Source organism: Andrographis paniculata, unplaced genomic scaffold (assembly GCF_009805555.1).
Source record: "Andrographis paniculata isolate CXL003 unplaced genomic scaffold, ASM980555v1 Contig25END, whole genome shotgun sequence".
Lineage (NCBI taxonomy): Eukaryota > Viridiplantae > Streptophyta > Magnoliopsida > Lamiales > Acanthaceae > Andrographis > Andrographis paniculata.
Genome location: NW_026137546.1, coordinates 830,272 through 848,646, shown reverse-complemented (window position 1 = coordinate 848,646; position 18,375 = coordinate 830,272). Strand labels below are relative to the sequence as shown.

General features: G+C 34.5%; 4 protein-coding genes across 5 annotated transcripts; 2 read left to right on the top strand and 2 right to left on the bottom strand.

Moving 5' to 3' along the window:
• Positions 1–550: 550 nt before the first annotated feature.
• LOC127245835 (uncharacterized) lies at positions 551–5,202 on the top strand. The gene is made up of 4 exons (XM_051266914.1): positions 551–1,079; positions 1,302–1,417; positions 3,423–3,669; positions 3,751–5,202. The coding sequence occupies exons 1-4, from the start codon at positions 723–725 to the stop codon at positions 5,050–5,052; spliced, it is 2,022 nt and encodes a 673-aa protein (XP_051122871.1). The 5' UTR covers positions 551–722; the 3' UTR covers positions 5,053–5,202.
• Positions 5,203–8,253: 3,051 nt separating this feature from the next.
• Positions 8,254–10,491, bottom strand: LOC127245965 (transcription factor DIVARICATA-like). 2 transcript variants are annotated; one of them, XM_051267141.1, is made up of 3 exons: positions 10,299–10,491; positions 9,593–10,054; positions 8,254–8,934 (listed from the first exon to the last, which is right to left on the bottom strand). In XM_051267141.1, exons 2-3 carry the CDS (start codon positions 9,988–9,990, stop codon positions 8,538–8,540), a joined length of 795 nt encoding a protein of 264 aa, XP_051123098.1. In that variant the 5' UTR covers positions 9,991–10,054; positions 10,299–10,491; the 3' UTR covers positions 8,254–8,537. The 2 variants fall into 2 exon arrangements, with proteins under 2 accessions (XP_051123098.1, XP_051123097.1); XM_051267140.1 differs by having other exon boundaries at positions 8,255–8,934; positions 9,593–10,035; positions 10,299–10,490.
• Positions 10,492–12,823: 2,332 nt separating this feature from the next.
• On the bottom strand, positions 12,824–14,384 carry LOC127245916 (60S acidic ribosomal protein P0-like). Its single transcript, XM_051267070.1, has 5 exons — positions 14,127–14,384; positions 13,747–13,815; positions 13,544–13,642; positions 13,064–13,456; positions 12,824–12,970 (listed from the first exon to the last, which is right to left on the bottom strand). Exons 1-5 carry the CDS (start codon positions 14,382–14,384, stop codon positions 12,824–12,826), a joined length of 966 nt encoding a protein of 321 aa, XP_051123027.1.
• Positions 14,385–15,200: 816 nt separating this feature from the next.
• LOC127245779 (syntaxin-31) lies at positions 15,201–17,946 on the top strand. Its single transcript, XM_051266813.1, has 6 exons — positions 15,201–15,537; positions 16,396–16,646; positions 16,741–16,889; positions 17,170–17,208; positions 17,292–17,498; positions 17,595–17,946. The coding sequence occupies exons 1-6, from the start codon at positions 15,315–15,317 to the stop codon at positions 17,752–17,754; spliced, it is 1,029 nt and encodes a 342-aa protein (XP_051122770.1). The 5' UTR covers positions 15,201–15,314; the 3' UTR covers positions 17,755–17,946.
• The last annotated feature ends 429 nt before the right edge of the window (positions 17,947–18,375 follow it).

Below are 18,375 nucleotides of genomic sequence, written 5' to 3'. Positions count from 1 at the left end.
ATATTTTTTTATCTCATAAAATATCCTATCAAACATTATTTTTATACCAAACTCAAACAATGTTTTTTTTCCAAACTGATCAAAAAGGAAAATTGTTTATGAAATATACAGCTTATATTAATATTTGTATATTTGTATTTTTTAATAATATTTATGAAAAATTGTTCGAAACAAACTGAATAATAATTTAGCTAATACAAGTTGCATAAAAATGCAATATATTTTTTGTTAAGAACGTGTCTAATTTTAAACTTTAAAAATGTTTAAGTGTATAATTTTTTCAATAAAATGTAAAGTAATTATTCTATAAAAAAAATTAGACTTATTATAAAAGTAATCCTACGGACTACGAATGAGAAAAATATCAAGCAACTGTGTTCTGACGTGGCACGCCAATCGAGCTATGCAGCGCTATTGGCCACGTGTGGGGTCCACAAGAATGACGTGTACTCCGGACGTCAGACCTTTATTAATCGTATTGGAATTTAGGTCTCACGTCCATGCTATTGCTTCCCTTCCCCTCCCAGCATATAAAAATGGAAGACGTGTGTATTTCCTTATCTCTCCATTTCTGTGATTGCAATTGCTGCTAGATTTTTTTCGCGTCTCATCTCTGCCTGCGTCGCTCAGGATTCTCGAGGATATTCGTCTGCAAGGTTTTGAAGATTTGTGATCATTCCAGCGGTTTTGTTAGTTTTGATTGATTTGAGGGAGTTTTGAGAATGAGTAACTCCGAGAAACGGCAATCTGAGGATGGGCGACCGGTCGATGATGCAGATCCCTCCGGTCGAGCGTCGAGCGGCGATGATTCGGCGAATGTTCCGTCTTGCGGTGGTGGGACGTCGGTGAGTGCGGGGCAATCGGTTGCGCGGCGGCTGACGGAGATTATTGTGGAGAATGAGGATGCGGATCTGCTGCTGCAGAGGAATGGTGGGGAAGACGGTGTTCTTAAGTGGATTCGTGCGTTGGATATGCAGGTTATGGGGGCTTGCCGAGCGGATGAGAGGCTGAAACCTCTGCTGAAGCTAAATGTCGCTGCAGGTGTTGCTGATGATCGTTTGATAGCGCATCTAAATCAGGTACCGAGGAAAATCAATTAGATTCTTGATGTTTGCCCTTGATAGTGTAGAGTTCTTGCTTTTTTATTGAATAATTTTCGTTTGTGCTTTGAATGGAAATGCACTATGTGGTGTGAATGTTTGTCGGTTAATTGGATTATGTTACTGTGGACGATTCTATCTTGTTACGGGTGCTGTAAGTTTGTGTTCTTTCGGCCTCATAATCATTTTGTTCATTAACAGCACTTTGAGCCTGCTGAAGTTGGGAGGCTAGCCAGATGCTTGTGCATTCCTTTGGTTTCTATTCGAGTTGGAAAGATCAATAAGCAAGGGACACTATTATTGCCAACATCTATAAGGTACTTGCGTTTAAATGTTGTTTTTTAGGGCAGACAAAATTTATCCCATCAAGAACTGATAGTCTCTTAATCATGTATAGAAATGTGTATGATTTATAAGCCCAATCGAAACATTCATATATCTTAGCACACTAGGGGGAAAAGGATGGGATGAGAATGATATAATTTCATGGGTACTGTACTTGAACAGGTGTGGATAGAGCTAAGGTTTTAACTGTTGAAAGGATATAGTCAAATCTTAGTAACCAACAAATGGAGTTCCACGAAATGCTTGAAATATCTTTTCATTCTCTGTTGCTTTCTTAATTTGCTTTGAATAAATATAACTTATTTAGATTTATTTTAAGTTGATTAATTGGCTGAATTGACTGTAATCTTGTTTGTCATGTGTTGATTGATATTTGTATTTTGTTTTAACACTCTGTATCATTATTCGGATAAGGAATTTCATTGTATTGAGTGCTGATTGATTATTATCCTTTGTTGTATGTAGCTTTAATTGTATTCAATTACATGTATTTTATAAGTGTGGTATATGATTAGGTGATCATTTAGTAAGTGGCTACCGAGAGGAGTATCGTATTATGTCCATCTGATTCCTAACGGTTCACGTGTTTTGAGTGTTGTTTCTAATTTGAATCACAGACACGCATTAAACACAACTTTATTATCCCGCATCTTCTTTATTAAATACCTGGATGTTGATTTGCTGATAGCTAGGAGGTGCTTATGACACGTGGAGATGCCAAGGAAGGTTGATCCAATACATATTTTTGTCGTCTCGTATCATGGAGATTGCAGCAGACACTTTTGTCTGATGGCATTGAGATAACCAGTCCAAAATTCACCTACTCTCTCGTGTCTCATTATCTCCTTTCTGTATTAGCAATTTGTTTTTTTGTTGATACATGAATGTAGGGATGACGATTCATATCATTTATTTTTTGCATAGTATTTATTGCGGGATGCTGTAGTTATATTGTTAATAGTAACATTGCTCGTTCTTCCAAGTGAAAATATCTTTTGACTTGTAGGTAAATTGGGCGTAAACTATTATGATCTCTGAATTAAGAAGATGTAAAGGTAGCTTCGTGCTCCTTGTATTATGTCACACTTTGCCAGAATTCTCTTGACTTTTTTGTTGAATCAGTATGTTTCCTATTTCATTGATATAATATCCTTTATAGTTTCTGTATATATTTCTGTAGCTTGCTTCCTATTCCTTCTATCTTTGCATCCTACTGCTTGTTTTTAACTTATCTGATTTACTATTCTAATTTGATCGATATGATTTCTAAATTTATGGTCATAAAAAATTCACAACTTAGAAATGATAGATATGGAACTTTTACTGTTACCGTATCTTAATGAGCTCAGTAGCCAACTGCCTTGCTAATACAGTCTAGAAATTTCTATAATGACTAAGATTTTCATTAACTATTTAAGCATTACAAATCTCAACATTTGTGTATCTGCTGGCAAATTAATTTCTTTCCAGTTTACCGTTCCTCGTAAATATTTGGCTATCAGTCTGAGCAAATTAGGGCAATCAGTCATTACTCATTAACCATCCTTTGTAAGAAAAGTGAGTTTCTTTATTTGTGTCTTTTGTCATTAATAGTTGTCGTTGTCTGTAGCGTTGTTCAATTATATACTTTAGTTGTGTTGTATCTTCGGTTGGCTTCTGTTGGATTTCATTTTCTCAGCAAATGAATGCTGTCTTTTCTTTCTTCTGAAACACTTTGATTATACTCTGGAAGGAAGCTATGGCGCTGGTCTACGGAAAATACTAAAAGTTATTGTTTTGCCTTTCGAAAATTGTTTGCACGAAGAATTTGTTGTCCCAACTTTGGCTGAACTGAGATAATTAGATTGGACTGCCAATTTATTGCTACTTCATATCATTATCTTGAATTTGGCTTAAAGACCATAGCTCGATTCCAAGTTTCTATGTCTTCTTTGTATTGATTGGATCATATGAAGTATTTCATTGTCGTCTGTACAGGGGGAATTTGTGCCTGACACTATTACTGACCTCTGATTTACGGCTGTCGTTCAATGGAGATGATAGCTCTACAGAGAGGTTAGCAACATTTAGTACAGACACCGAGACTACTGAAACAGAAATCGAAGCCATCCCAGCCGACAAATCTGGTAGGTCATTCTCGATCAAGGTCTCAGACAGCGACGAGGTTTCTTATTTTTGGTGCTCCGAGAAATCTATGCTTTTGGGGAGCGAACTGCTGAGAAAGGTAAACTGCTCAACATATCTGCTCAATGTTCGCTTGTTCTGTCGAAATCGCTTGTCTGATTCTTTATTTCTTACACATTAGATGAAGGATTTGCTCGCGAGAAAACCTTCGCTGTCTGAATTAAGCGGCATTAGCGATTTCCGGCTCAACTGTTTTGCCAATGGTCTCCGAGCCAGCCTTGCTAGATCGAGCTCCAGTCTTTCAGAAACCTCGGCTAATAACAACTCGGTTCATGTCTCCGAACTCCATTCTCCTCAGACATCATCATTCGGTTGTCAGAAAAACATACATTCCCGGCTGCAGACCCCTCATGGGTCGAAGACGAATCTGTTCTATCCGGGAAATCTCAGCCCAAGATTATGTTCTTTCAAAGAAGGCCTACAAAGAAGCTTAAGAAACACAGTAAGGGAAAAGCTTCGGCGACGAGGGGAGAGCTACGCATCATCCATTGACACCGTATCATTAAATCCGCTGTTGCAGAAAGAAAAACTCCCGAAGGTGAATCGAGCAACCCTTTCGCTCGCTACATTGAACATTTTGGATATTATCGGGAAATCCCGAGAGCTTCCGGCGTCTTCAATCCAAGATATACGATCCCCATCATCTCTGTCTCCTCACTACTGCTGGTGCCCTCCCGTCGGGTCGTCCCTGCAATACGCCATCGGAAAACCTCAGCAGCTGCCGGTTTCGTCGCCGGATTCCTTGTCTCTTCCGCCGCTCTCGTCACTGTTGCCCTCCGCCGGTCCCTCCGCGCTCCTGACGTCGAAGCCGTTACTGAACCTGGCTGAGATTCCGACTGTCGATTTCCCCGACCTCCCTCCGGAGCCTCTGGTCCTGCTATCGACGTCGCAGCAGATCCCGACGTTTACGCCCTTTATATGCGACCCGATAGTCCACATTCCGATCATAGATGTCTGCTCGTCGGGACAGGCGTACTTTGTCAGCGCTGGACCGGCGATGTCCACCGCAATTCCGCCGCTAAACCCGAAGAATCTTGTCGACCCGTTGCTTCCGAATACAGAGTCCATGGTCGAACGGGGCGCTCGGGAGACACTGCGAATGCTCATTAGCTCCTCCAACCAGCAGAACTCTCAGCTACTTGATGTCTTCCCGTCGGTTTCGAGCAATGACAAGGGAAGTGTACTTGTGGCCGGAAGCCGGGGACTCTATAGCGGGACCCGCGATGTTGAAGTCGTCAACAGTAGCATTTCGACTGTGGGGCTGTCGTTTTTGTCCGAAAACGGGAAAAAACACCTCTTGGGTCGGGATGGTTTGTTCAATCCGACGAAGAACCACCCGAGCCTGTCGAGCTCCGGTTCGTCGTATACTACTAATTGCTGTGATGACGATGACGATGATGTCGACAATGACGGAAGAGATTGATCTCTCTATTGGTAAAAGTTTAAAAATGTTGGTTTCTCGTGAGGGAGAAAGAGACATGTATATGAATATGAAGATGAATATGAATATGAATATGATGGGTGTTTTGAGCAGTGAGAAACAATGAAATATGTTTCTTGATTTTGATTTTTAGTTTGGTCTGTCTGTGTTTGTTTATTTTTATATTTTTTAACAATGCAAGAAGGAATCTGCAGCAACTCAACTATTGATTGAGTGCGCATTGAGTAAATTCCGAGCCGACCCGACTTAATAGTTGCAAATTAAGGAGCAAATGTGTCTTTGGCAAAACAGCAATTGTTGTTTCCCTGTGAACCGACATAAATGAATGAATCTAAAATTGTTAAAATCTACCGAGAAAGAAGCAGCACAGCTGGAAATGAAATGAAATGAAATGAACCCAATTTTATTTATGTTTTATATTTTTAATTTTAGTTTTATTTTTTGGAAAAATAATCGAAATCAATAATCCAATCATTTAATTCAGACCACAAACCATACATCAACACAGACCAGCCCAGCCCAGCCACCGTAACAATACCATTGTTGCTTCTTTTCCATAATATTGATATAATACCATTCTTGTCGAATAATAGCTATACCTCAATATTATTAAGGGACGGTAGGGTTTGTCTCTTTTTTCTTTTTCTTTTTTTTTTAATTTAAATAACGATGATATTTTGTAAGATTAAATTGTAATGTCTTTATTGAGAAATGTAAACATTGAATACTGAAAAAGATAAAAAAAAATCTTAAAGAAACAGACCCAAGTAAATCGTGAGGAATGTGATTTTTTTACATATGAGTGTAAATTAAAAGAAATGTTATGCAATTTATGAAATCAGTTATCAAATGAGGTAAACAGACAAATCATTTTTTTCATTTTTTATTTTTGACTCTCTTGATAACTTATCTAAATATGTAATTCTTGCCTTGTGACTCAAGTTCCAATATTGATTAAGATTTTAATTGATATCAATAGTAAAATATATAATACATCTCAACATAAGATTTTTATATTAATATAACACAAGTAATAATAATAATAATAATAATGTACACAATATATGTTATTTTAATTCTAGCTATGTACTGTGTATAATATTTTTACGTGTTGATCGGAGCTAATCAACATAGATGCACATGCGTTGTTTGCTCGACCGCACGCACAAGGTTTAAGGTTTCGGACAAGTGGGCATTTAGGAATGTAATTAAATTGGCGGACACATACACATAATCAATAGAATTGCTCACATGCAAAAGATGTGGACATTGTCCTACTATGTGTGGATTCCCATTTTTAGGTGTGTCTTAAAGATGAGTTCTTTAAGAAGCTTTACACATATGTGTATATGTTCTAATTGGTTCTGATACCACTTGTTCGAGAATTAAACGTCGATGAATTGATCTAAGTAATAAATAATACAACGAAATCCAAAATATAAATATACATCCTAATGGACTTTGGAACTCATAATGAAAAGCTTGCCTATTATCAAACTATTGCCAATATATAGAGGTGTGATATATATATAATGTATATATAAAAATTTGGACTAAGATGTCCTTAAAAATTATAAATAATACTCCATCCATAATAATAATAATAAAAAAAAAATTTAAAAAAAAAAGAAAGAAGAAGTTTATTTACTAAAAAAAAAAAAAAAAAACTTATTCTTTATGATAGAAAAAAAAAAGAAAAATAAGTCTATTAAGTAAGTAATTCTTTTTTTTTCAAAATAAAAAGATTAGATTTATGAAGAAAAATTATGGATATATTGAATCTTTATTATATTAGAAGTTCAATCGAAATCATAAGTAAGTCAAAATTCATTTAATTTTCATCATCAAATTCAAAAACACAAAAAAAGACACATTTTTCATTCGCAAACACTATCGGTGTGTTCCTTTAAAATTTTATTTTATTTATTAATTTGAATGATAATTTAAATGTCATATTGTGAATATATATATATATATATTTATAAAGATTAATCGCAATTGTAGGGCAAAAAAAAAAACCAAAAAAAAAAAAAGCTTTCTTTTTCTCTAAAGGAAAGAAAGAAAAAAAGAATGGCGAGCAGTAGAGTCCGTCCAATAAATTTCCTTTACCACTTTATACTTTCTCATTCAATACAAATATCAAATTAAAAACAAAAAAAAAAAAAAAGCAAATGTAAGAAAAGAGCAAGTTGTTATTTTGTGAATATAAATTTCAATTCGGCAATCAAAATCAGCAATCCAAAAGTGTACCTGTTGAGAGCTCTATTATCGTCATTTTTCACAAAGTTGGATTTTCATAAGCTTAAAGTTCATTTCCATGGAGGATTTCATTTCTGCACATGTAAAGTGACAGACAAAGCTGCTTAATAATATAGCCTTTCTGTTTCGCCACTGGCGGCAGAACCCGACAGCACGGAGCCTCGTCGCCGCTCGCCGGAATGACCATTTTGCCCCTCCGGTGAAATAAATCACATTATAAACACATACTCGAGAAAGTATTGATATTTGGTCGAACATGTCTCCCAAAACTTATCTAGTATAGTTCAATCAAAAAAAATTATTCAGTACGCACTCGAATAATAATCGGAGCTCTGAATGGAGTTAGGACATGTGATTGAAGGTGAAACAAAAAATACAATCAAGGCAAACAATTTTTTTTTTTGAGAATTTTACTTAAATCATGATAAAAAAAAAAAAAAAAAAATATAGCTGATTGATCCAAAAATAGTAGCTTTATTGTGGACCCCAAATTCCGGATACCTCTAAAAACATTAAGGAGACAACAGATTTTAAAATCATATTACATTTTATCAAAATTCGAGAGATCTCTATCATTCAAGAAATAAAAACCCTGATACCTTGTTATGATATATAGAAATTTAAAAAATCTACACTTAAAAAAAATATATGGAATATATTATTCCACAAAAAATAAAATAAAACACGAATTCTTAATTAATATTATAAAATAATAATATATATAACATGCAATTAAAAAATTAATAATTCAATAGCTTCACACAATCACAATATGGCCTTGTGGAGTTCATACTCAGCTTTCATTACACAATCCATGCCCTAAAAGTACTGTGATCATAACAACAATAACAATAATGTACTACTTTGATTAAAATAATTGCACCCCCCAAAAAATAATAATAATATTTTTTTAAAAAAAAAAAAAAAAACCCAACAAACAAAAAACAAAAAAGCAAAAATTAACATAGTCCTTGTCAAGAAATCACCATGAAAAAGAAAGCTTCAAGAAAATAGTTGAAACTACTAAAGGTATAGTAGCTAAATACACAAATTTCCACAAGTCTTTCTGCCAAAACCACAATCTTATCATACCATACCGTTTGATGGACTTAAATATGGGAAGAACAAGAACATATACAAAGATGCCGATTTTTTCGATCGAAACGATCTGGCGCGGCGAGTAGTAGACCTTCGGCGAATTTGATTTATTAGATTCGGAAATGTGGACTCGGCGCAACCCTCTTGGCGCTATGCCAAGTTTGCGCGGCAAGATTGCACGGATACGCGACGAGCGAGTCGCTGCCGTAAGCTGCGGGATCGAAAACCATGAACATTTTGTCGTCGATACGACCCCCATCGACCGGCGGTTTGGGGGCACTACTTGCCGGCTTCTGCTGCTCGGAGGAGGGTGGAGTGGCAGCAAGATGGACAGTGGTGATGTCGTGGATGCTTGGCCTCCGTTTGTCCTTGGCCCCCGAAAGCTGCCGGAGATAATATTTTTGAGCATGGCTTGCAACTTGCGTTGGCGTTTTAGATATCACGAAGTTCCGGGAGATGTTCCTCCAATCTCCTTTTCCGTGCTTTTGAAGTCCCAAAAGAAATCGCCTGTCGCAAATTTACATTTCCATCAACACAACACAAAATCCACCGTCATTGATCGTCAATAAGAACTCAATATATCCATACCATATCGAAACAAATTGAATTGAATCGAATGTTTTAATTGAATCACATCTATGCTCATCAATAAGAACTCAATATATCATATCATATAAGAACTCAATACTCATTCCGTCCGTCAAACTTATGCCACTGTTCATTTTTGGATTGTCCACTAAACTTATGCATAATATATTTATAGTAAACAATTTTATCAACGCATAAATTTATTACTTTTACTTTAACAAATAATAACCAATATGTCCGTACTTTTCTACTTATCCCACCACGTTTTTAACATTTTTTAATAAATTTTCATGATATCTCCACTTTACTTTTTATCTATGTTAAAATATCATTATTTTTTAGTCGTCATATCCAAGCAAGAATGCATAAGTTACGTAAACAGAGAATACATCATATATAGGATCGAATCAAGGTGAAGTGATTGAATTGAGCTATATAGAAATGAATTAGATCACTTATGCTTGTCCTCGGTCGATCATCATTATCATCGATCATCAATAAGAACTCACTCAATATATCATATCATATCGAAGCAAATCAAATTGAATTGAACTAATATTGAATAAAATGGGATCACCTATGCTCGTCCTCGGTCCAGGGCACGCCTTTCTTGCGATGCTCTTGATCGTTGATCGTCGCCCGAGCCTGCCTCTTCCTACACACATCAAAACTCCGGAGATCCGCCAATTCGTACGTAAATGAAGAAGCCAAGTATGCAGGAATTGGGACCAAACCTGCCTCTATGTCACAAACATCTGCAACCAATTCCTTGTACTGATTTATAACATCATTCACAGATTTCCCAGGAATCATTGCTGCAACCTTAAACCATCTGTAAGGAGTTTTTTCGTCGAAAATCGCCAGAGCACTCTCGAATTTCTTGTTCTCCTCTTTAGTCCATGCTGTAGCCATTCCCTGCTGTTCTAAGAACCAGCTTGAATCTGATCCAACCGACGTCTCACACAAACTCTCCATTTTTCAATCAATTTTAGCTTCTATCAGCACCCAAACCCTAAATCCCTGTTTGATTTGGGGAAAACTGAAATGCTCAATTAACATAAAACCTAACAGAGTATTCTTTCGATTCGAAGCAGATATGCTTAATTTGCTTATGAATATCATCATTAACATGCAGGAGCTAAAATTAGGGTTCATAATCATCATCAATCATCAAAGAAAGCAAAATTCTACAAGCTTTTACAGGGAATCGAAGCACAAATCAGTTCAGAGGATTAAGAAACAGGTGACTAAGCAGGAAAACAAGTTGAATAATGAATTCTTACCCTGAAATTATGAAGCTCAGCCAACTTAAGAATTTGGTGTGAAAAGCATAGCAAAGCAAATTGTTGAAAAGATTATGAGGAAAGGGAAAGGAGGAAAAGGGAATAATTATATAGAAGCCCTGAAGAAAGGTAGCAATAATCTTAGTGTAGGTATATGATCAAGACTGTGGATTGTGATTTGGCACTTCATATAAATGGTTGGTTGGATTTTCTTTTTATTTTTGTATGTCAATATGTACATATATATATTTGCTTGCTTTGTTTTTTATTTTTATTTTTATTTAGAAAATTATTTTATTTTATAAAAATAAGAATAATAATTATACGAGTATAATAATGATGGAGGGGTGATTGTTTGTGGTGGCTGCTATCAAATGTTGAAATTGAACAATCAGAATCACTTTGTGTTGTCAGCAAGCCCTCTATCATTATTTATTGTTATTTCACAGGGAATATAAAAGATTTTGGCACTGTGTGTCCTCTGCAATTATTGCCTTTTATTATTATTATTATTATATTGTGCTTGGTTTACTATTGTTTTATCATACTAAATTATTACTCGGTTCATAAATAAATAAATATATATATATATGTTTAGTGTGTTTGTTTTGTGGTTTGATTTTAAAAAATTATCAAAATAATAGTCTCATTAAAATAATATTTTCTAATTAACTCGTTATTTTTTTACAAAATTATTTTTACTTTATCACAATAATTATATGAAGTAAGAATATTTTAATTTTTTAAAACCTTTTTACACCAATTATCACTTTATCAGGTATAGTAAATTACGTAAATAAAATTAAAATAATAAATATTTGTAATATATTAATATTTTTATAAAAAAATATGTTGGAAAAGTTTAGGTAAAAAAAAAAAAAAAAAGAAGCTATCATACTAGGTAATAGAAAAAGATTAATTATTTTTTTAATTTTTAACTATTTATAGTAAAGTATATTTTTACACAATTTAAAATTTATGTTATTACTTCTATTATAATTTAATTTTCATTCGGTGAAAAGTAGCTTATTTCTTTTAATTTTTATGTTCAAATATTTTGAGCATACTTTTTATTGATGGATAAAATATTATTATTGTTATGACCAGTATTTTTTTATTTTTTTTCCAATGATGGTTAATAATCACCAAGATACCATTTTAATTTTTTTATTAATTGAAAAAAAAAAAGTTTCAAGAATCTATTGAGAGAGATTTGACAGGGCATTTAGAAAAGGTGAGGTCTATATATTAATAATAAAGTGGAATTATTGATTTTTTTTGAAATATTCACACTCTAAATACATTAGGCAATATTAACTCAAGAGGAAAAACATGTAAAAATATTGATCTTTTATGTGTTTGTCACTTTTTTTCTTTTTTAAGGGAAAAGAGTACAATAATTTATTTCTTTTTTTAAAAAATAAAAATAAAAAAAGGTTTCTTTTGACAATTAAGAGTACCTCTTCTCTTTGCTGTACATATATATTTTTGCACTTTAGACTAAACTTTGATTAGCTGAAATTATACATATTTAACTTTTACAATAAATTAGTTTCATGGTTTACCATACTTTTTTATTTATTTATTTATTAATTCACAGCATATATTAAAATATCTATCTATCATATCATAGTCTGATATGATAGTCTCCAAAATCAAAGGATTAGCAAATTCAGCTAAACACTAGTGATTAGTATTACTAATTAATTAATTAAATGAAACACATATGAAGTCGCTTTTTAATTCATGGCAAAGTTCTTTTAAGGCATGGAATCTTTTTTATTAATTAATATGATGTTGATTGTCAATATATAAGTTATAGATTGTTGATATAAATATAATTGCATGTTGAAAATTGTTTGAAAAAATTCGATTTTATTGTTGCATAATGAAATATTATTTAGTTATAAATTAAATTTGATAATGTATATTTGATTAAAAATAAATTTAAAATATATTTTAAAACTTATACTTCAATCAAATGTATTCAATGGAGATGCCATTTTGTAAATGATAAAGTTCATATAAAAAGAAAGAAATTGTAATTACATACATCACTTCATTTTATATTAATTTCTATAAAAATGGTATATGATGAAAAAAATTAATTCATTTTTATAAATTTAACTGATATCTATATAAATTTTTATTTTTGTTTGGAAGTTTGGGTTTAAATTTTAGATAAAGAAATCTTGAAATTGAATATTGTTTGATATTAAACAAATTAAATTATATTTATTATTCCCCGTTATTTCCTGTAAGAAAATCAAACCAAAACACACCCTTATATTTATTTATTTATTTTCCAAGAAAATTGAACCGCAAGATATCATATCATTTATGTGAAAGGCAAATTTAATCAAAATCAATATAATTCAATTCGTGCAAGTAGCAGATTTAATCATAATCCATACTAAAAATTAAAATGATTAAACTCTAAGCTCAAGAAAAGCAATTAATCAAAGAAAAAATACTTCTTGAAAATCCATACTGAAATAAGCTAACCTTCAAAGTCTATGGCTAAGTTAATCAAACAGGCTGAATCCCATGTCATCATCAGACTCCTCAGCAGGTTCCTCTTTCTTCTCCTCCTCGGCCGGAGAAGCGGCCGGGGCTCCACCGCCACCGGCAGCAGCGGCTGCCGGAGCAGCCACTGCAAATTTGCTGGGATCCTGCATAGTTTGCATCAATAAAAACGATCAGGAACTTCAATTCAGCTTAAACCAGGTGAATTTGGACAAACAATATGATCAAACAATACATACTGCAAGATACTCCTTGATTTTATCGGCTTGCGGGAACGAATAGTCGCCTTCGACTGCAATGGCGAGGAGATTCTTGTATGCATTGATGAACATGTGTGGTGCAGCTGCAAGCGTTGGGTAAGAGATGCCGAGCGAAAAAGCAGTAACTATGGAAAGGCCATTGGAGAACTTCTCGACAAGGTCATCTTCTGTGAGGTCGAGAACCTCGGGGCTGAAAACAGAGCCGTTGTCATAAACAGAGAGGACGACTAGGCCATATGAGAATGGCCTGATTCCAAGCTTGGAGAGCAAGGCAGCTTCGGATGATCCGACTTTATCGCCCTTCTTAATAAGCTCCACTGGTGTGATGATTTCCACAGTTCCTTTGTTGATCTTAGTAGGAATGTTGAGAACCTGGAAGAAGGACACATCATGAAATTGTGTATCGAATTTCTAAGCATGAGATTGTTTTTTTGAGTGAAATAGATCATTGATGAAGACCTGGAAGAACGATGTTTGTGATGGATCGAGGCCAGTGTTTCCAGGCGGCACGATGACGTCGATTGGAGCAATCAAACCAACACGAGCAGGAGCTCCAACCTGTTGGAAAGTGATCAGATCAGTTTGGTGTTCATGAAATATGTATCGAGCGGAAATTAGGGGAAATTTTTGGCTTCGAAGTACGAAAACTGAATTTCATTCACCTTGTACTTAGCAATCTCTTCACTGACTTCCTTCAAATCGCCCTTGGTGAAGATCAGTCCAACATTTCCCTATCCAAGTAGTAGTAGAGCAGAATTGTTCAACAAAGGATTGAAACTTGAAAGAGTGAGTTCATCCAAATTAAGCGAAGTACCAAAATGAAGACATTTTCACGCAACTGATATTGTTCGAAGCTCAACGAAATAAAAATCATCACAGATTCACATCAACAATGAAAAGAAGAAATAAATTGTCGCAAATATACAGCAACAGATATTCAGAATAAGATCAGAAGACCGGTGGATTCCAGAAAAAACGATACAGCAACAGATATTCAGAACTTTTTCATCTATCCAGATGTAAATCTGATGAGAACACTTACAACAAGCAGAGGAATGAGGTTGAGAATAGCCTCGTTTCCGGTCTTCTCCGCATGAAGCCTGATAGTCCTCTTCATCATAGTGTTCTTACCCATGAGGACGATCGAATGTCCTCTCAATCCCTTCCTAATGCTCTGCATCTGAGTCGAACCAACATTATCCGCCGCCACCACCAGAACCTGCGTGTACTCGTCGAGCAATTTGCATAGCTTCTGGTCATAGGCGACCTTCTTCTCCGCCTTGGTACGTTTAGGAGCCATTTATCAAACCAAAAATCTCCGAAACCGTCGAAAAGTAAGGATTTGAGAAGTGAACGAGATCTACAGAACGACGGCCACCACAACGACGGCGTCGTAACTCTGAAATTCAGCGCCGGAGGAAGTCTGAGGCAGTAAAACCCTGACGGTTACTCGCAGTAATATTATATACGTAGTCGCATGAAAGTGAAATGAATTTACCTAAATTGGATGGCTGTGAGTGAATTTCGGAAATTCGTTAATCATGGGTGTATTTTATTTCGGGCCGTAATTATAATTGGGCCTAAATGGGCCAATTATTAGGGTTTAGCTTAGCCCAATAGGAATTATAATTTTAATTGTACGGTTCTACCCGATATTCATAAAATTTACGACTATTTGATTTGATATTTTATTTATTTTAATTTTTAAAATAATATTCATATTTAATTTAACATGAATTTTAAACTATTCAATTAGATTTAATAATATAATTTTAATAATATCATTTATATTTTTATTTAAAATCCGATACTTTAATTGTATAATTTTAATTTTAATTATTTTATATACTTAATTTTTATTTAATTTGAAAAATATCAATGTATACTGTTTGGTTGATTATAGTTTGAAAAATGAATGATATTACTATTTTCCAAAACTAATACAAAAATATAATCGACATTTTATTATTTAATCAAACATTTACTAATATCAACAAATATTAAAATTCAATAATTATATTTGATTTATATTCGAATCCATGGAATATCTATGTCCGAAATTATAAAATTTCGAATATTTAGAACAAAATCATTCTAATTGTTTACCATCCTATTTGACGCTTACTTGAGAGCTGATGACGTGAAATGCGCTTTTCCATTTAATCATACGATTCTGAAGCAATTGGGCGATTCCGCGAAAAGGGGGAGAAATCATCTCACCGTCGATTACATGGCGGCCGCCGGTGTTTCGCCGTTCCGAGATCGGACGTCGGAATTCGTCTCTTTAGCGAATACGTTGAGGAGAATTGGTGGAAATGTGGCGACTCCGATCCAATCGCAATCAAACGAGCCTGTTGCGGCGACTCCGGATCGATCTGAATTCAACAAGGCGGCTTCCAGGTTAGGCCTTCGGATCCACCAAACATCGCAGAAAATCGACCGTCTGTCGAAACGTAAGCTTTTTTTCTACTCCGGCTGCTTTTTTAATTTTCTCTTTCATTTTTTGGATACAAAATTTAGCTGCTGATCAGTACCTGGGGATGGAATCTTCACGGTAGTTGTAAGCTTGTGGTTGCTTGTATGAAGTCTTTGAATGATGATTCCTATCGTTTAGAACAGTAGTTACAGATAGCAAGGTGTTGTGGTTGATTGAATTGATGTGCGTGGATGTTCACGCATCTCAACTTCCTAATTATAAGAAAAGCTATGCGCATTCCGTAGAATTATAGTCTGGTCCAGGCACAGTTTGTATTGAGCTATTGTATATAACTTGCAACTTAGTTCTTCATATTCCTGAATTTTCAGATGCGCTTAATACTAGCCTCTTGCACTTGATTTTATTGGACTATAGTCCTCTTAGGGCAAGTTGATTCTCTACATTAATTAATCTTTATGTTGTATTACAATGTAAAGATCAATTAATCAAGGAAATTTTTTTTGCTTTCTGAATGCTTCCAGTGATCACAGTTCATTTGTCAGATGTATTTGGGACCTTTTGGTCTTCACATGGTAGAAAACTTTCAGCTATTAGATCTGTTACTGATCTTTCTGCTCTCTCATGGAGGCCTGTCTTATCTTTTTTCAGCTTTTCATGTTATAATGTAAAGAAATTTTCACTTGAGATTGGCCATTATTGTTATTACAAAATGCTCTCCATTAGCAGTTAATACTTTTCGGTCTGATGTTTCAATTTTCAATCCATCATGACAAGAAGAATCATTTTGAAGAGCATTAGACACCATTATGTCTTTGTAATGAAATTTTGTATTTCATTGTTTTCAATTGTTAAACTGCATAGTTTGAATGTGCAGTAACCAAAAGGTCATCTATTTTTGACGACCGGAGCAAGGAAAATGAAGAATTAACTGCCTTGATTAAAAATGATATTACCGCGCTAAATGTGGGTATCTCTGATTTGCAAACTCTCCAAAGCATGGAGATCGGCGATGGGAATTATTCAGGGGATAGAGCTGTTCATTTGAATGCTGTTTTTGATGATTTGAAGAACAGACTTATGAATGTGACTAAGCAATTCCAAGAAGTCTTGACTGCTAGAACAAAGGTACATTTTCTATATTCATTGAGGTTTGTTTGGACTATTAAGCAGAAATACTAGCTTCTTCTTCTTCTTCCTGACCAACTTCTCTTTTCGACAGAACATCAAGGCTCATGAGAACAGGAAACAGCTATTTTCTACAGTTGTCTCAAGAGAAAACCCTTTAAAGCAGCCCTCGAATGCAATGGCTGAACCACCTCCTTGGTCAAATTCGCTCAATTCGTCTGGAGGAAATACACAACCATCAGTGTAATTCTTTACATTCTGTTGTTATGTTTTAATTATTTTGCCTCAATCTTAACTTTTAGTCATTGATCAAAATCACAAATCATCAGCTATTTGTTATTGTCTGTGTATATGTCAACAAAGTAGATCACTTTACCCCAATTTCAAAGAATGTGAATCAAAGTAAATCACAAATGCAGAGGAAGAAATAATGTTGTTGTAAAATTCTGCTCAGATTAATATTAGATTATTTCGAGATGATTCATCGATGACTCTTACATTCTTTATGCTCGTCTATATCCAGGCCAAAAGGAAGCGGCGCTCAATCTGGAAATCAGCTTAGGTAACATGATTCTTTGTAAGAGCGTGTTGGTAAAATGATGCATTACTTTATCCTCTTGTCCTGACTTAATGATCCAAAATCAGACGAAGAATGGGTACAGATGGCGCCAGCCCATCCCCCCAAGTCGAGGCCTCCATGTCCATGGTTCAGCAAATGGTTCCACATCAAGAAAGCATCTCTCAAAGCCGAGCAACTGCCCTTCAAAATGTCGAATCTACGATATCAGAACTCAGTGGGATCTTCACACATCTTGCTACTATGGTCGCACATCAAGGCGAGCTAGCTATCCGGTAATTACCCAATCAACTATTCATTCATTTAGCTATTTAGTTTTTAAATCCTCGAGTAGTATTATGATGTTTATTTGGTGGGATCGAAACGAGCAGGATCGACGACAACATGGATGAGTCACTAGCAAATGTTGAAGGTGCCAGCAATGCCCTGCTTAAATACTTGAATCAAATATCATCAAACAGGTGGCTTTTGATCAAAATTTTTCTTGTTTTGATATTGTTCTTGATTGTGTTCATGTTCTTTGTTCTTTGAGTCTTCAATTTATGATTTAAATATGTTTCTAAGATGTATGTATCTATGTCTGCGTGATCATATAATTACTCTCTCTCTCTCTCTTAATCACATACACAATCTCTCTCTATATGTATATATATATACACAACATATAATACACTTAGGTTTGCAGCATAGATATGTGCAGTTGGAAATAAGTATGAGCAAATTAGGGTGTGGTTGCATGTCTTTCTTTTCTTTTTTTTTTTAATTATTTAATTTAAATTCTTACAACCAAAGTACCTAAACAAATGATTTATTTGCTTGGTGATATATATAGTGGATGATTATATATGATATTTTTATGAGAATTTTTTTATTTTTGTTGTTAGATTTGAATTTTAATTTAGATAATAAGTATTTTGCAGAGAGCTGAGTTGCAATCATACACCATTAAAATAAATAAATATTTGAAATATAAATAGTATGTGGAGGGTGAGTGCTTATTTCATCTTCTATATATATAATATATATATGATGGGCTCTGACTAAGCCCAACTGGTCCATTAAAAAATTAATTTGGGCCTTAGCCCAACACCAATTTGATGGTGATAATATTAAAAAATACATTATACAGATGAGCTTTTCTTTTCTTTTTTA